We start from the raw sequence: 17,126 nt of genomic DNA on the forward strand, positions 1-17,126 counted from the left end.
CAGGGAAGCCCCTAGAAAATCCTTAACCCACTTTTAATTCCACTTTTAGGAATTTATTTTATTATTAGACTTAGGATTTTCCTTAAAGGACTGTTTAAAATAATGAACAATCTGAAAACCTAAATATCCAAACAATAGGGAATTGGTTAATTTTTAAAATGTATAATACATCCATAGAATGAAATATTTACAGTCATTAAAGTGATGCAGATACAATATCAATGTATTGTTAAATAAGAAAGGTGCACAGAAAAAAGTCTTAAAGACTATATCCCAAAATGTTAACAATGCAAACTGGGCTGTTCTCATGTTTCCACTGGCTGGTTTAGGATTTGGCTACTTGTCCATCTGCTTTCCAGTCTCCAAAATGTTGTTATCTTCTCTTCGATATTTCTTATCCTTGTTGGATATGCTGTTTTCTTTCCCCAGTCACTATGATTTTAGCAGAGATTTTAGGAAAGAGCAGAGGCTAATAAATACTTTGCTCAACCCTCCATTTTTACCTACTATCATGTTGCTTTTCATAGGAGAGAACAGATACTCTGAAGAGCTTATCAATTACAAAATATATGAATTTCTACTGAAAATAGTGCATACATGTATGTACCTAAGACAAACAATACAGTAATACAGAATACAAGGGTTCATTCACTTGTATCCTAATAATGTAAAGGGTTGGATACATAAATGATAGTGGAAAAACTAAACTGGTAATAAACAGAAAAAATGATTCAAATGGAAGCTGTTTTCAATAAAGAACATAAAACCAGAAATGCTGAAACTGAAGCTGAGCTCTGTGGGGCAAACTAGTTATCCTTTTTGTTACTTAGAAGTCAAAAGTGTTTTTCAGGAAACTACAATTTCTTGCGACTGTAGTGACTTCTCTAGAGAAAAACTGTCCCTGGCAGCTGCTTTTAAACTATATCCAACTTCCTCTCTAGTTTTGGGAGACCTTGACTCTTTAAATCTGGATAAAGAACATCACTTCTTATACCCCTGAAGATGGGCTGTCCAGTTCTGTAATGGACTTACTACACTGACCCTCTTGTACTTTCGATTAGAAATACTTAGGAAATTAAAAGCCTTCCCAAGCACATGCACCCACAGTTGCACAGCTGCCAAGGACACTAATCTAATCCCATCTTTGGAGAAATAATAATCATTAGGTCTTAAAATGTACAGACCACAGGGACCGAAATAAGAACTCGAGAGTAGTCTGCTCAATTTGGAGAAATCTTCAGTTTTCACTAGTCTGTGAATATAACAAAAATGAAGTACCTCAAAGCACAAACTGCTGAAGACACCTCAGAAAACAAGACTTATCGGATAAAGCTGCCATTCCCTAAAAGAAGTCCTTCCCAAAACTGTATATTGCCTGACACTATGGAGAACACTAGTCCAGAAACTGTAATAATTTATTCTATTGCTGATTTAATCTAAACAAAATTTAAATATTCAATTGTAAGTAAAAATAATAAATTTGCAATCATCTGAATCAATATTGATGGTTTCATAAACAAACATAACTAAACATAATATACATTTTGAGGTTTCTAAATTAAAGTAACTAAAAAGTATTGCATATTTTTACTCATTTAACAAATACTACTTATTTAAGCTGGCCTCAATATATTTAATAAATAACTAAGTAACCTGGGTTTGGGGCAGATTGTTCTGTGAAGGGCACCACTCTGGGCTTACAATTCTTTTTCTAGGTAAGACTGAAATATCAAGTCTCTTCTTATTTGCTATGAATTTGACAAAGCAGGAAAACGTGGCTCAAATTTAAATACACTTATCATCAAACTAGACTTTTAAAATAAATGAGGTACTTAGCATTCAAAACTTTGCAAAATATATATGAGACCAGTTTCCAAAATGACTCAGCTCTTCTGCTAAGACAGACACGTTTAAGCACTTTGAATATTGATTAAAAATAATGTAAAGCAGTTGAGACTGTTTTTCAAACGTTCATTGTGTGTAGAAAGAGATATCTAATAATAAAATTTTTACAGGAAGTCTTAATTAGGAATAAAGATATCTGTACTTGTGTGGGAAGAGACCATCCTTTCTGCTTAACAATCTCTTTCATTTAGTAAGGACAAGCTGCCTTGCCGGAAGCTTCTTTTGATAGTTCTCAGAGCTCAAAGAGTAGGAAACCTTCAAGACGATTTCATCAAGTCTATTTATTAATGCATTTCAAGTTTCAAAAAACCTTACATCTTTGCACAATACTTTATTTTTTGCAATTTTTAGTAAAAATTTCCAAAGTGAACAAAAAGATACTGTATAAAACACAGTGGACATTAAACTGACAGTAGTATTAGATCTCATTTGTCTTGATCCTTTTGTTTTACCACATCTTGATTTGCAGTGGGAAGAGTTCAGTGCACGCATCTCTTTTCAGAAAACATTTAACTTAGACTCAAAATAAAATGGGGCAGTATGTACCTGCCAAAACCCTACCACAGGATAACATTACAAGCAAAAAATGTACATGTTCCAAAGTCTACCACACTCAAGAAGTTACTAATAACTCTTGCAGAGTAAAAGTCACCATTTTAGAAATGCAAACCCACTTCCAACCTTTGCACAGTCCGAAAACAAAGGCATTTAAATGATTTAAAAGCAATTACATATATATCTACCTACCTGTTTGTTTAGAATTATTTATAGTCTATCTGGGGTTTCATGTACAAAATTCGTCTCTAAATCATGTACAAAAAGCTGTATTTTGAAAAAAGTCACCACATACTGTACAAGTTTACAAGGAAGAGATCCCATTATTTTCTCTAGCATTTTTGGCCTTGCTGGCTTGCGTCACATTATGAGAATGATTGTGTAAACCTTATACTCTTAAGAAAAAAAGAAAAAAGAAAAAAAGCCAAACACAAATCTTTTCAACTTTCCCTAAATCTGCCTCCTATGTGAAGCCAGGAAAATCATAGCTGTTTACTTCTAATTTAAGTGATATAGCTGGAAAACAAGAAGCAATAAATATGTCACAAGCTTAAAGTTTTTTTGTAATGCCCCCTTCCATTCCTGCATAGCAATAAGCCTGTTAATACATTAAATGCTTTTGCCTTCTTTCTTTAAAAAGCCAATTATTTACACCTGTTTAAAAAATAAATTTGGAATGGGACATTGTGCTGTTTCACCTTCATTGCAGTTAAAACATTTTAGGGAAAAAAAGTGTCAGAAGGCCTAGCTACAATTTTAACTACTGGTTGAGCAAATCACTCTTCTTTAGTGGTTACCAATGATCAGTGATGATATGTTGAAAACGCTGTTCAAATATTTTGATAAAATAGAGACACAGCTTTTCTTTTCTGTATCAGACAAAACCAAAACATAATTAGCATACAAATAAGAGGCTGCAAATAAAAAGAATCATTTCACTGACATAACTGCTACCAAACATGAATAAAACTTCACCTATCACTTCAAAAATGGAATTGAATTAGAAAGTTTAAAATAAGTAAGTGGAAATCAGACATTTACATGAAGAACTAAGCCTGAAGTAGTAGTATGCTGCATATGTCCAGTTTGCACTTAACTGTGTTCTTCAGCATCGTCACTCTTGTGCTCTTAGCAGCCATTTGATAAAACAAAATGAATATCAGAACCAACTCCATCACAAGGAAAAGGTAAACTGATTCTCGTTTCAAAACTGCCTGTGTAAAGCATTACAGAATCCTGGACCACTGAATACCACCATTCTCTGTTATCCTGAGTATGTCAATTAAACAGTAATTTTTCATTAAGAGCGGAAAAATTTTATAATACAAAGAAACATCCATATTGCAATTTCTGTTTACAATTGCACACAGGAGTACAGTGTACGTAAGAAATACATGTCTGCATATAACAAGGTATGTACATTGGCAAGTGATGTCTCCAATGTTGAGGTGGTCGAGCCTCCTAGCCTTGATTGGCAGTTGAAAAAAATATATATATTTCAATTTGTGATAAAAGTTTATCGAGAGCCAAGTTTGCCTGCAAGTGAAGAAAATGCAGCAACGAAGAACAGGGAACACGGGGCACATAATAATATTCTAAGACTTTGTGCCATTAGGTTAAAAATATCTGTCCGTAAGAAAATTGGGTTCCTTTTTCACATCCCACCCCCAAATTGGAATTTTCAGGCTTTAAAATTTAAGTAATTCCACCTGATCTGAGGACATGATCTCTTGCCATTTTTTTCTTCAACTGTTATTTGTGAGGGTTTAGTTTGGGGATGATGATTTAATAGGTTTCTCTTTGGAGTGAAGTTTTCCCATTGTAGGCACTAGGAAGAACCAAGGCAAAAGCTGAGTTAACGTCTCATGTGTCCCATCTGATAACTCTCCCGGGGCCTCTGACGCTGGGGTTGCTGAATGGGCTGGGGAGGTCTCCTCCTCTTTAAAGTGCCTGTGCGTCACAAACAAAAGCAAGAGAGATTTACCATGAGCTTTTTAATCTTTAAAAACAAAGCTGCCATTTCAGTAAAAAAAAAAAAAAAAAAAAAAAAAGGGGGAAAGGAAAAAAGGTTCTAGATCAGCATTGTCCAAAACAAATATAATATGAGCCGTATATGTAAGTTTCTATTTTCTGGTAACCACAGTGAAAAATGTTAGAGAAACAGGTAAAATAATTTTAATAATATTTTTATTTCATTTAACCCAATATAGTCAAAATACTATCATTTCAAGATGTAATCAATATAAAGAATCATTAATGAAATATTTCATTTTTTAAATACTAAGTCTTCAGAGTCTGTATGTATTTTATATTTACAATACATCTCAATTGAGACTAGCCACATTTCAAGTGCTTAACAGCTACAACTATTAGATTAATATGGGTCTGAGGATAGACTCCATGAGGAAGAAATTGCTGGGTGTCTTCGAGCAAATGACTTAGCCTCTCTGAAACTCAGATGACTAACAAGTCTGTACAATAGGGATAATAACTAACTCAGATAGTCTGTTGTGAGGATTATATGATAATTCACGAAAAAGTGCTCAACAGTTTTTGAGAGCATTCAATAAACAACAGTTAAGAGCTGGAAAATCCTTAAAATGAAATTAAAAGAATTGCATCATTAAATGAGGCCATAATTGGTAATGTATCTAAAAAGTGTCACTTGGCCCTTGGAAATCCCTAAGAAACTGACATCAGTTCCAGAGTGCTAACTTGCTAATTTACAAAAAGCAATGACATCAAAATCAAATTTCCTTTGATTCCCACCAAGATACTGTCCCAGCATGACCACTGACCTCTCTTGCCTTAAGATAGGTAAATATAGGGGAACAACTGAGGGAAAATGGAGAAAATTATAAGAAACCCCTAGCTTTAAACAACTTTGTGTAGGGCAGTGGATTTGGCCTGAGGCAAGAGGCTTCAATGAGAAGTGAGTGGGGGGCAGGAGAGGGAACTACTGCCATTTACCTCGGGCCTTGGGACAGTGTTGTCCCACACCTACTTCGCAGGTGTCCTGAGGGGAGCGTGGAAGCGACACCTACCTTGGAGAGGGGGTGGGAGAGACAGGTGGGGGCCTAAACAACCCACAGCAGTCGCTTCCTTACCCTCCTTCTCCAAATCCCCTCGTCTAAAGAGGGTATCTCCTCCCAGCCCTGTCTCCCTGAGAGGTAAAGGGTGGTGGAGACTTAGGAGTTGTTTTCAGAGACGGAGAATAACTATGGTTGTTTGGTGACTGAAGCCTCTACACCACGACTCTCCCACAGACTGGAACTTGTATTTCCCCATAAGCATCATCCCTAGGGAAAATGACTTTACGTGCCAGAAAATATTTCAAGAGCACGAACGTTAAAAACCATAACTGAAGCATAGCTATTAGAATAGAAAGAACAATCATTTAGAAGTAGTCTATCATAATAAAACCAAAAAGGGAAGATTTTTGGATTTTCTTTTAAAGGATATATTAGCATTAGCAAAGGATATATTAGCATTTTTTTAAAAGGATATATTAGCATTAAATCGGCAGCCATAAGCTAGACTGGGTTGATTAAAAAAAAAACAACAAAAAAACACACACTTAAAAATCAACTACATAATTCATCCAATAATCCCATTCTCAAGGAGAAAGTATTATATATTAGTTACTGAAGACTCATTTATAATTCAGTTCTACTTGCTAAATGGTTCTGAATAATAAAAATATTGCTCAAATTGTCTTACCTGGAAGAGGTTTAGGAGGAGGCAACTTTGGATTACTACTTGGAGTATGAACACTGCATATCTTAATAAAACCGGCCATTAACATGATCAGGGCAATTCCCATAAGTAATACTGCCCACCAATAAGCCTAGAAATAAACAGATTTTTCCACTGAAAAAACTATAAAATATTTTAGAGTATTTTACATTATATAAAATATACAATAGGATACATTACATTTTAATTTTTAAAGAACATCTGTTCATTGGGAGTTGTAGATATCATGTAAAAGCACATATATATTAATCTCTAAATAAAAAGTACAAAGGAGAAAACAAAAATCACCCATAATTTCACTTCCTAGAGGAAACCACTAAATCTTATTTTCATTTCAGTCTCTTTTCTATATAACTATGTTTGTCATACTCAGAAAAACACACGTGCAAAACTGGGGTCATCCTGCATATAGTTTATATTGCATTTTCCCATGTTACTAAATATTTTCTGATTTAAATACTTCCTTCCCTTCTTTTACCTGTTACTCTTACAGACTTTGCTTTTTATACTATCCAGTGACTTAGAAGGTATATAACTTGCTTTAAATTCTACTAGATAGATTTTTAAAATATTCTTTAACCTATATTTTTTTCTAATCATCAAAGCTAAGACTGAAATTCTATCTTTTTTGAGACCCCTCTTTCCTGTTTCTCTATTTCATTTGGAACTTGAGTCCCAGACTACTGTTATTAAATTATTCCTATACAATGTATCCTAGTTCTCATTTTATATATATATATATATATATATATATATAAAATATCTATTACATATATACTCACTTATTTAAAGGTTAACTGTCTTCTTTAATATGAAAAGTGGAAGGATACACACATTCTAGAAGCAGGTAAAGTTTACCTCTAAGAAGGTACTAAAAAATTTCATTTCCAACTTAAGTCAAATTAAATCAATTAGCCAAATAAAAAACCTTCAAAAACTACTGACATAATCTTATTTATAGAAAAATTACTGTTGCCATTCTTAATAAATTTAAGTCTATTTTGCAATTCAAAATATTCAATTTTTGTCTTAAGATAGCATGTACTAATAAACATTATACAAAATAGTAACAACTAGAAAACTATGAACCTCATATTGGCTTATGCAGATTGTTATAATACATATATAGTTATTGCTAATTATTGCCAATAAAACTCCCATTTAAGAAGTGCTTCTCGGATCTGGGGCCTTAAAACCAGCCGTCTACTACTTCTATACTGTTTTCTTTATCCAGCAGTGACAATATAATTAAAGAAACAGAAGCTGAAATAAAAATGAATGTTGTGGTAAAATACCCCAAGCCACTTTCCCCGTGTGTGCATAAAGCCTTTCATATATATATATATAAACATATCAATTTAATTTTGAAAGAATCCCAAACTTTTGGAAAAGTTCCAAGTACAGTACAAAGAAGTTTGTAAAATCTGGAACCATCTGAGAGTAAACTGCTACCATGATGTCCTGTTACACTTGAACAATTCAGCATATAGTTCCTGCAACTTAAGGGGGTTTTCCTAGATATTAAGGGGGTTTTCCTAGATAATCATAACAAAATCAGGAAATTGGCATTGTTACATCACTACCATTTAATCCTCAGACCTCCTCATTCAAGTTTTGCCATATGTCCCAATACCATCCGATTCAGAACTGTGCTGCATTTACCAGCTGTGTTTCTTTAGTCCCCCGCAATCTGGAAACAATCCACAGTCTTCCCTTAGTTTATATAACTTGACACTTTTGAAGATTACAGGTCAGTTATTTTGCATTGGCATGTCCCTCAATTGGGGTTTCTCAGATGTTTCTTTATTATTAGATTCAGGTCATACATCTTTAGTAAGAATATCTCAGAAGTGATGCTGTATTCTTCTCATTGCATCCAACCAGGTGACACATGACTTTGATCTCATTACTAAGGACGTTAACTGGATCACTTGACCAAGGTGTTAACTGCCAAACTTTACCAAAAAGATACTCTTCTCTTTTGTAGTCAATGAGTATTTTGTATGGACATAATTTAGAACTATATAAATATTTTATTCTTCATAAAACTTTAAATTTATTTATTCCCTCATGATTTCCTATTTTCCTTAATGGGTTATAATCCATTACTATCATTATTGTGTCTTTTGGGCATGTCCTCACCATTCTTTGAGCACTTCAGTTGGCACAAGGAGTTACAGGTTCATCTTGTTCTTTCCCTGCCCCAGCACTGGAATCAGTCATTTCTCCAAGGAGCCCTAGTTCCTTTAAAAACTGGCCCTCCTAAGCAGACACCCTCCTCACAATACTTGTACTCTGACATTACAAGCCAGTCACCCCTCCACAGGGTTCAAAGGGCACCCTGCCCTGTGCCAGTACAGCTCCCCTCACCAGGCATGGATGCCTTGCTTGGCCTCACCTAATTGCCTTTAGGAATGAAGTGTTCAAGAAAGGAGAGAGCAAGGGGTGATGCAAGTCAGTCTTACTGCCGAAAGATTTATCTTTAAAGAGAAGCTACAAATCTGAATTTTTACATGAAATCTGTTTTTAAATGCTAACAACTCATTCAAAATTTCTAAAAACAACAGGTAGACCATACAAGACACATTTGCCAGGCTGAATCTGGCTTGGAAACCACAGCTTACAATCTACTTTTCAGAAGCCATTTCTTGCATCCTACTGAGATTGCCAGATAGTTTTCTAAAACTTTCTTTTGGTTTCTGTAGAAAATAATTTTCAGAGCACTGCTCTTCCCTGTGAGTCTTTAGGTTAATATTCCCTTTCCCTTGTTAAATAAATTTCCCACAGGCTCCTGTTGTTTTTCCTGTTTTATTCATCCTCAAATAACAGACCTGCTATTTATCAAAAAAAAGGCAGGGTTTAAGTCCTGTCCTCAGTCTGTCAACTCAAGTGCTGGCTGATTCCTCTTTTCATTTCTGCCTACTGTCACATGCAGAACTATATGCACAGCTTTTGTCATGTTCCAAGCATCCAGAGGCCTTTTAAATGTGGCATTCAATGAAGTTAAGACCTTCTCCTACCTTTCCTGTCTGCAACTCTGACACTCTGACCCAGTAAAATCATTAAGAACCAAAATCACCAGCTTGTACTGCTACAAGTACTCTTCCTGCTCTATACCAGTGGTTCTCAACCTCGGCTACACATTAGAATCGCCTGGAAACTCAGATACCTGGACGAAATCCCAGGCTCCAGTAGGGTGGGGGTGGGATCCTGACATCAGCAGTTTTGTTAAAGCTGCCACATGATTCCACTATGCTGCCAAGACTGAGAACTACTGGTCTCTACCAAGGGTCAGCAGACTTTTTCTATAAAGAGCCCAACAACTAACATTTTAGGCTTTGTGGGCCATATGGTCCTGCTCAAAACAATTCATTTCTGCCACTGTAGTACAAAAGCAGCCATAGATAAGACACAACACAGGTGAACGTGGTTGTGTTCCAGTAAAACATTACTTACAATTCAGTGTTCTGGTGGAGGGCCCAGGGAACTGCATTTTAAACAAGCATGCCCGTGACTAGGATGCAGATGAGTGCTTCTTACTCAGTGTAGATATGCTGGCATTGTGGTACAGGACCATTTTGAGCAATGCAGGAAGTTTAGCATACATGGCCCTCATCCATCAAATGCCAGTAGAGTCCCTCAGTTACTCTGACAACTACTGGTAATTTCCAAATACCCTCTGGAAAGGCAGTATCACCTCTAATGTGATCCATTTTATAAGCACAAAGGGTCAAGGGTCTTCCTACTACCTTCAGGCTGGTGGGCTAGTTCTGTTATGGGAGATGCCCTTCCATTCCTAATGTTCACTATATTCTCGAACACATTTCCTTCCTTCTAGTCTTCCACATGGTCATCAGTGTTACAACTACTTAAAACACAGAACTATGTCATTCCTCTATGTAAAACCGTTCTTCAAAAGCTTCCCACCGGGCTTCCCTGGTGGCGCAGTGGTTGAGAATCTGCCTGCCGATGCAGGGGACACTGGTTCGAGCCCTGGTCTGGGAAGATCCCACATGCCGCGGACCAACTAGACCTGTGCGCCACAACTACTGAGCCTGCGCGTCTGGAGCCTGTGCTCCGCAACAAGAGAGGCCGCGATAGGGAGAGGCCCACGCACCGCGATGAAGAGTGGCCCCCGCTCGCCGCAACTGGAGAAAGCCCTCACACAGAAACGAAGACCCAACGCAGCCATAAATTAAAAAAAAAAAAAAAAAAAGCTTCCCACCAAAGATCTCCAAGATAAATCATTAAGTGGGACAGAGATAAAAAAACAGAGCACACAATGAACTGCGGCCCAGTAAATATATGATTCCACTTGTCTTTTTAAAATATATTTTCTTGTAAAAATACAGTTTCTGAAAAATATATAAGAAACTCGTCTTGAGAGGACTGGGCTCCAGGGAAAAAAGGCGGCTTACTTTTCAACATATTACTTTGTCAATTAAAAAAAAAAAAAGGATAATCACACTTTTCAAAAGGATAAAAGTGAAAAAAATTTTTATTTAAAATATTTCTTATGTCTGTGACTATTTCAGCTGCTCTCTCTTAACAAAACATCCACCTGTCCCTCTACTTACTAGTCCTTAAGAACTTAGCTTTGGTATCACATCCTTAAAGAAGCCTTGTCCAAACAGGTTCTCCTATTTCCTGTGAAAACATGATGCAGAACTGAAAATATGTTTCTATGTGCTTATCCTCTCTATCCCAAACTGGACTGCAAGCTTTTTGAATTTATATTCTATAAACTCAGTATATACTCTACCAAAAAGTACCTGTTGGACTAGTTATTACACGTGAGTCATTACTCCAAATACTGACTTATCGAAACACTTCTCATTTATAATATTTATTTATTATATCTAGATTGCATTTATTATATCTAGATTGCACGCACGCACAAATAATGCAAAAGGTTCTTACAACAGAGGACATAAAAAATTATGGTTTGACACCTCTTCTAATACCAGTTTTTCAGTACCTATAGAGTTTTAAATAGAGATGCAAGTAGTATGGCAGTAACAAAAGCAGACTGGAGAGAGGAAGCCTGAATTTAACAGTGGTTATAACTTCGTAGAAAACAAAGGTCAAAAGGACCGAGTCCCAGCTGAGATCAAAAGACATTTATGAAAATGTGGCACCCAGGTCCTTGAGAATTTCCAGTCCCTTCTAGCAGTGTTCCTGGTTTTCCTCTGAAATCTTCCAGGTAACTACATACCTCAAAAGCCCAAAGCTGAGATGTTTTCGTGACAATGATAGTAGCTCTCAGAAATAGAAATTCGCAGTGGATAGAAGATAGCAAGGAAAAACCAAACAAAACAATAGTGCATTTGAGAGTGTTAGTAAATATGGTCACCTTTGGTAGAGAAGATTTTTTTAAATGCCCCCTTCAAGAGAGAATTATCAGAGAGTGGTAAATGCTAAATCACATGTTTTCTCATATACTATAAAATCTGGAAAAAGAATACCAACCAGGCTAATAAGTGCAATATATGTGTTTCATCTCAGAAAAGAGATCACAGTTTGTCCACCTGTTAAGAGTCTGAAATAAAAGAGAGCTGTCATTCATTCAACAGGCATTTAATGAATGTAAATTACGAGTCAAGCTCTTGTCTTTCATAGATACAAGGGTGTTAAGTGAAACTTAAGAGACAAAGACATCCAAAAGTTCAAAAAACAGCTTAGAAGTTAACAAGTACTAAATCAAGTCTGAGAAAATAATTCTACATAAGAAACAGATAGATGATGTTCAATACATCCACTTATATGGCCAAAAGAACACAAAGTAGAAAAATTAAGTAAAAATGACAAAAATGAAAGGTCAAAATTTGCCAGTCTAATTTATTATGTTCTAATTACAATAGTTTATTATTTAATAATCTAAATAAACAAAAAGGACCTATAGGCTAACAAAACAATAAAACAGGTTTCACTCAAAAAACTGTGAGGGGGAAGGGGCAAGACAAGCCATCAAGTCTCTTCAGACATAAGATAATCTTAGCTGATGTTAAAGATCTCTAGGAAAAGTTAATCATATAATCCTTTTGGTGAATTTCCAGCGATAACAACTCTCAGTCACAGCAAACACGCTCTAGACTTCCGGGTAGTCACAAGACCATGTGGGACCCACAGTCCCTTGTCAGGATACTGATTATACCATCCTGCAGGGGCAGAAAGCGCCCCTTCATCCTTCAGAAGATACCATTGTCTGGACTCTGACTAAATGTTCTTTTATCCTTCAACACTCCACGCACCACCCCTCTCGAAAGCAACTGGCTACTAATCTTCTTGTTACTTTATACTTAGCCTGGGCAAGCAGGTTAAAATACCACTGAGAGATACCTGAAAACATTACAACTTCAAAGTTAGGATAATATGTATGATTTTTTCTTTTCCATATAAGTTATGACACAGTAATCTGCTTCATTCATCTAGCAAACACATACTGACTCCTTACCATATGCTAAGCCCTGTGACAATACTGCATCTTTGTTGTTCAAGTTTCGGTAGTGATATCTATGAGGCCTATTCTACTAGGCAACAAAGGACTCTGGAGGTCCACAACCACCTTCCATTTTCAACATAGCAGGAAGACAAAGTAGAAAATTTCTGTTACAAGTCTTTTAAAAAGGAGTCATTACACTGCAGAGACTGTAAAAATGGTTCCCAAACTTTAGCATGCACCATCACATACCGACTCAGGGGTCCACGTGGGACCTGATCATTTGCATTTTTATCAAGTTCCCAGGTGCTGCTGATGCTGCTGGTCAGGGGACCACACTTTGAGATCCACTGGTCTAGATTAGGGCTTGGCAGACACTTCCTATCAAAGGCCAGACAAATATTTTAGGCTTTATGGGGCCAAGCAGTCTCTGCTGCAACTATTCAAAGTGCAAAAGCAGCCATAAGCAATATATAACTGAATAGGCATGGCCATGTTCTGATAAATCACTACTTATGGACACTGAAATTTGAATTTCATATAATTTTCAGAAGAATATATATTTTTTAAATTAATTATGGCCATTAGTTCCGTTATGGGTAATATTCTTTTTTTTAAAAAATAAATTTATTTTATTTATTTATTTTTGGCTGCGTTGGGTCTTCGTTGCTATGCACAGACTTTCTCTAGTTGCGGCAAGCGGGGGGCTACACTTTGTTGCAGTGCACGGGCTTCTCATTGCAGTGGCTTCTCTCATTGCGGAGCACCGGCTCTAGGCGTGCAGGCTTCAGTAGTTGTGGTGCACTGGCTTAGTTGCTCCGCTGCATGTGGGCTCTTCCAGGACCAGGGCTCGAACCCATGTCCCCTGCATTGGCAGGAGGATTCTTAACCACTGCACCACCAGGGAAGTCCCCAGAAGAATATTATTTTGATTTTTTTCAACTACTTACACACGTGAAACCATTCTTAGCTGTAAGCCATACAAAAATAGGCAGTGGGCTAAATTTGGCTCATGAGCCATAGTTTGCCAACCCCTGTTCTACATGAATGGTTGGTTCTCAATCCCAGTTGCTCATCAGAATTGAGAGTTGGGAGCTTTGAAATGACCCAAACACTTTATACTCCATCCAGAGATTCTGACTTAATTGGTCTAAGCCCTTAGGTGATTCTCATGTACAATATGAATAAAGGTCAGGTAAGTTTGGAAAATGAAGTTAAAAAGATTTTTTATCGTGGGGCTTCTCACAATATTATCACAAATCTCTAAGAGGGGACTATAGTATGCAATATTTTCCAGATTCATTTGACCACCAAACCTATGGATCTAGTGTTCTGTGAAGCACTTGGAAACACTGCTCTAAATCTTTCATAAAGAACACCAGATACTTACCTAGGTTCATAAAATTACAGCAAAATAAGAGAGAAGAAATTAATTAAAAAATGAGAAACATAGCTGACTCTTGTCAAAATAATAATAAAAAGATGAACTCCTGATAAAACTGAACAAATTAAAAAGAAAAAAGCCACAAACTAACAGGCAATTATTTTAAAGTGTGGGGTAAATACAGTGATAGATTTGGAAAAAATCAAGGTCAAAGATGGTTTCCTATGTCAAACCTAACACAAAAGTTGCAAAAAATGTGAACACATCAGTAACTATGGAAGAAAATGAAAAAGAATTACCAATGTACCCATTTAATGAAAAGGAGACAGTGGTACAGGGTCTTAACAGATTTACTGGTGAATGCTCTCCAACTTTTGTTTTGTTTTGTTTTGTTTTTTTTGCGGTACACGGGCCTCTCACTGTTGTGGCCTCTCCCGTTGCGGAGCACAGGCTCCGGACGCGCAGGCCCAGCGGCCATGGCCCACGGGCCCAGCCGCTCCGCGGCATGTGGGATCCTCCCGGACCGGGGCACGAACCCGTGTCCCCTGCATCGGCAGGCGGACTCTCAACCACTGCGCCACCAGGGAAGCCCTCTCCAACTTTTCAAGAACTAGGTGACCCCTTGATAAATCCAAAGGATGTTTATCATTATCTCCTGGCGAGACACACAGTAGGCACTCAGCCTACATTCAAACATTACTGTTAAAAACAACTTTTCCCCAGAAAAGAAAGTAAAAGTCTTTATTACATCATTTCCGTGGTGCCTATAGCAGTCAGTAACTCACGCCCTGAACTATTAAACTGTTATGGTTCTTCCCACTCTACCCTCATGAGGAAAAAAGATGCCATAGTATATACTGTGGAAAGGAGATAAAAGAGCCACCAGGTACCAATGGAAAGGAAAGTCAGTGAAACTAACCCATCATCCCTTTCACAGCTTCTTACCAGAGCAAACTAATAACCTACATTACTAACTAGAAGGACACTTTCCTTATACATGATGAAAGACCAGTGTAACAAAATGAACTCTGCTATGCAAGTGAACTCTGCAAGTAACACAAATGAGACAAATAACTTGTAAGGAAGTGGCTGTTGTTTATCTTACTGTTTGATCTGATTAATGCCCACAAATGCAGCAACAGCCTAACGGTACTCTTCCGGCATTATGGACCATGCTATTTCAAAGGGTGGCATGTGAATGTCAACACTGATTTAAAATAACAGTGTTCTATACCCATTTAAGGCAAATCTGCATAAACCTAAAAGTGCCTGATTAATCAGTTCCAGAGCACAAAACTTCACATTGCTACAATTCATTGTAAGAAGTATTTCACAAAATCCTCAAATCTAAAATATGAAAAAAGGTTTTAAAAACACTTTAACTAAAAAGATCATTTCTATTAAATATTTTAAAATAGGAATGAGTTTTTGAAATTGTAAATAAAATGAATCAAAATTAAATATAATGGAGAAAAGTGAAAAAATATTATTTTTACATGATATGATTTACTATCTAGAAAACCCACAACATCTGGCACAACAACATAAACTCAGCAGAACATAACTCTGAGATTCCAATTATCAGATTTTTTTCTCTGAACACACTGTTTCCCATAGTAGACAAGTATACTAAATCTCAACTTCTTCTTATTAGACATAATCAGAAAAAAAGAAAATAAGAACTGGATTTGAGTTGAAAACAGAGAAGTAAGGGAGCCAAGAAATGTAAGCTGCCTGAAGTCACAGAATTATCAAACGTCAGAAGGATGATTTGAATCCTCGTGTAATTCCAAGCCTGTACCCTTTTCACTTTACCATAGTGCCAGAAGGCACCTTTAGGTGTTTTTTTTTTTTGCGGTACACAGGCCTCTCACCGCTGTGGCCTCTCCCACTGCGGAGCACAGGCTCCAGACGCACAGGCTCCAGACGCACAGGCTCAGCGGCCATGGCTCACGGGCCCAGCCACTCCACGGCATGCGGGATCCTCCCGGACCGGGGCACGAACCCGTGTCCCCTGCATTGGCAGGCGGACTCTCAACCACTGCGCCACCAGGGAAGCCCTAAAAATCACTCTTCAGATAAAATACAGTTGACCCTTGAACGTGGCGGGTTAATCATAGTTAGCCAACCACCTCCAAAGTTCTCTATATCCATGGTTCCTCCACACCGGCAGATTCAACCAACTCCACACTGTGTACTACTGTAGTATTTACTATTGAAAAATATCTGCTTATAAGTAGACCCATGCAGTTCAACCCATGTTGTTCAAGGGTCAACTATAACTCCAGTATAAACAGAAAAGAAGTGATTTTCTCATAACAGGGGTGACCTCTAACCAAGTAAAATTATGATCAAATCATTTTAAGATAAGGTTTCTTTATAAATAAAAACTACACTTACCACAATCCATTCAGCAATGTTTTCATAGAGCTCTGGACTGAAAATTGCTTTTTTAAGCCTAGCTAGAGGACCATCAGCATCTACTAATCTGCACCGCATGAAAACATCACAGTAGCCTCTAAAATCATTGCATGGGGATCCAGGTTGCAGGGTGATGGTTCGACCAAGGAAGTACTTGTTCCACTGCACAGACCCTGTACTGGCACAAGTTGATGGCTCCACTGCAAAAGAAGTGTCAAATATAAGTTGAAGATCAGATTTCCTATAGGGCTAGCTCGGGAGAGAGGGAGGAAAGGAAGAAACTGCCTAAAATCATCACCATGACATGTTATACAGACTTTCATTAGTTAGACTAGATAACACCACTGGTAATTCACCTTAAATATTACAGCATAAACAAACAACCAGCAACTCCTGACTTAGTGCCTACAATGGCTTTAAATCCTTCTAACAGTATTTATATTAATTATTGTAAAAACGCTGGCAGGTTTTGTCTAGTTTATCATTTTAAAAACACTGTAGGGACCATAATACTAGAAACACAATTCTATAGTACATTTTAAAATTTCTCAAGAGGATCAGTTCAGCTGGAAATTATCTGTCCCAACTGTATATCAAAGTTTAACACTTAAAATTTAGGAGAAAATAAGGTTTTTGAAACAGATTTTATACTCTTGCATTTTAAAA

General features: G+C 37.0%; 1 protein-coding gene across 2 annotated transcripts in view; it reads right to left on the reverse strand.

Annotated features, from left to right (window-relative positions):
• Positions 1-2,171: 2,171 nt before the first annotated feature.
• ADAM10 (ADAM metallopeptidase domain 10) overlaps positions 2,172-17,126 on the reverse strand; it is a 111,957-nt gene continuing 97,002 nt past the window's right edge. For both annotated transcript variants that reach the window (XM_027123144.1, XM_027123143.1), the window contains 3 exons: positions 16,440-16,660; positions 6,181-6,307; positions 2,172-4,410 (listed from right to left, as the gene is read on the reverse strand). In XM_027123144.1, the coding sequence (XP_026978945.1) occupies positions 4,316-4,410; positions 6,181-6,307; positions 16,440-16,660 (443 nt within the window). In that variant the 3' untranslated portion in view covers positions 2,172-4,315. The remainder of the gene's footprint in view (positions 4,411-6,180; positions 6,308-16,439; positions 16,661-17,126) is intronic.

Source organism: Aethalodelphis obliquidens, unplaced genomic scaffold, assembly GCF_003676395.1.
Source record: "Aethalodelphis obliquidens isolate GAN/ISIS:26980383/991018 unplaced genomic scaffold, ASM367639v1 scaffold26, whole genome shotgun sequence".
In the NCBI taxonomy this organism is placed as follows: domain Eukaryota; kingdom Metazoa; phylum Chordata; class Mammalia; order Artiodactyla; family Delphinidae; genus Aethalodelphis; species Aethalodelphis obliquidens.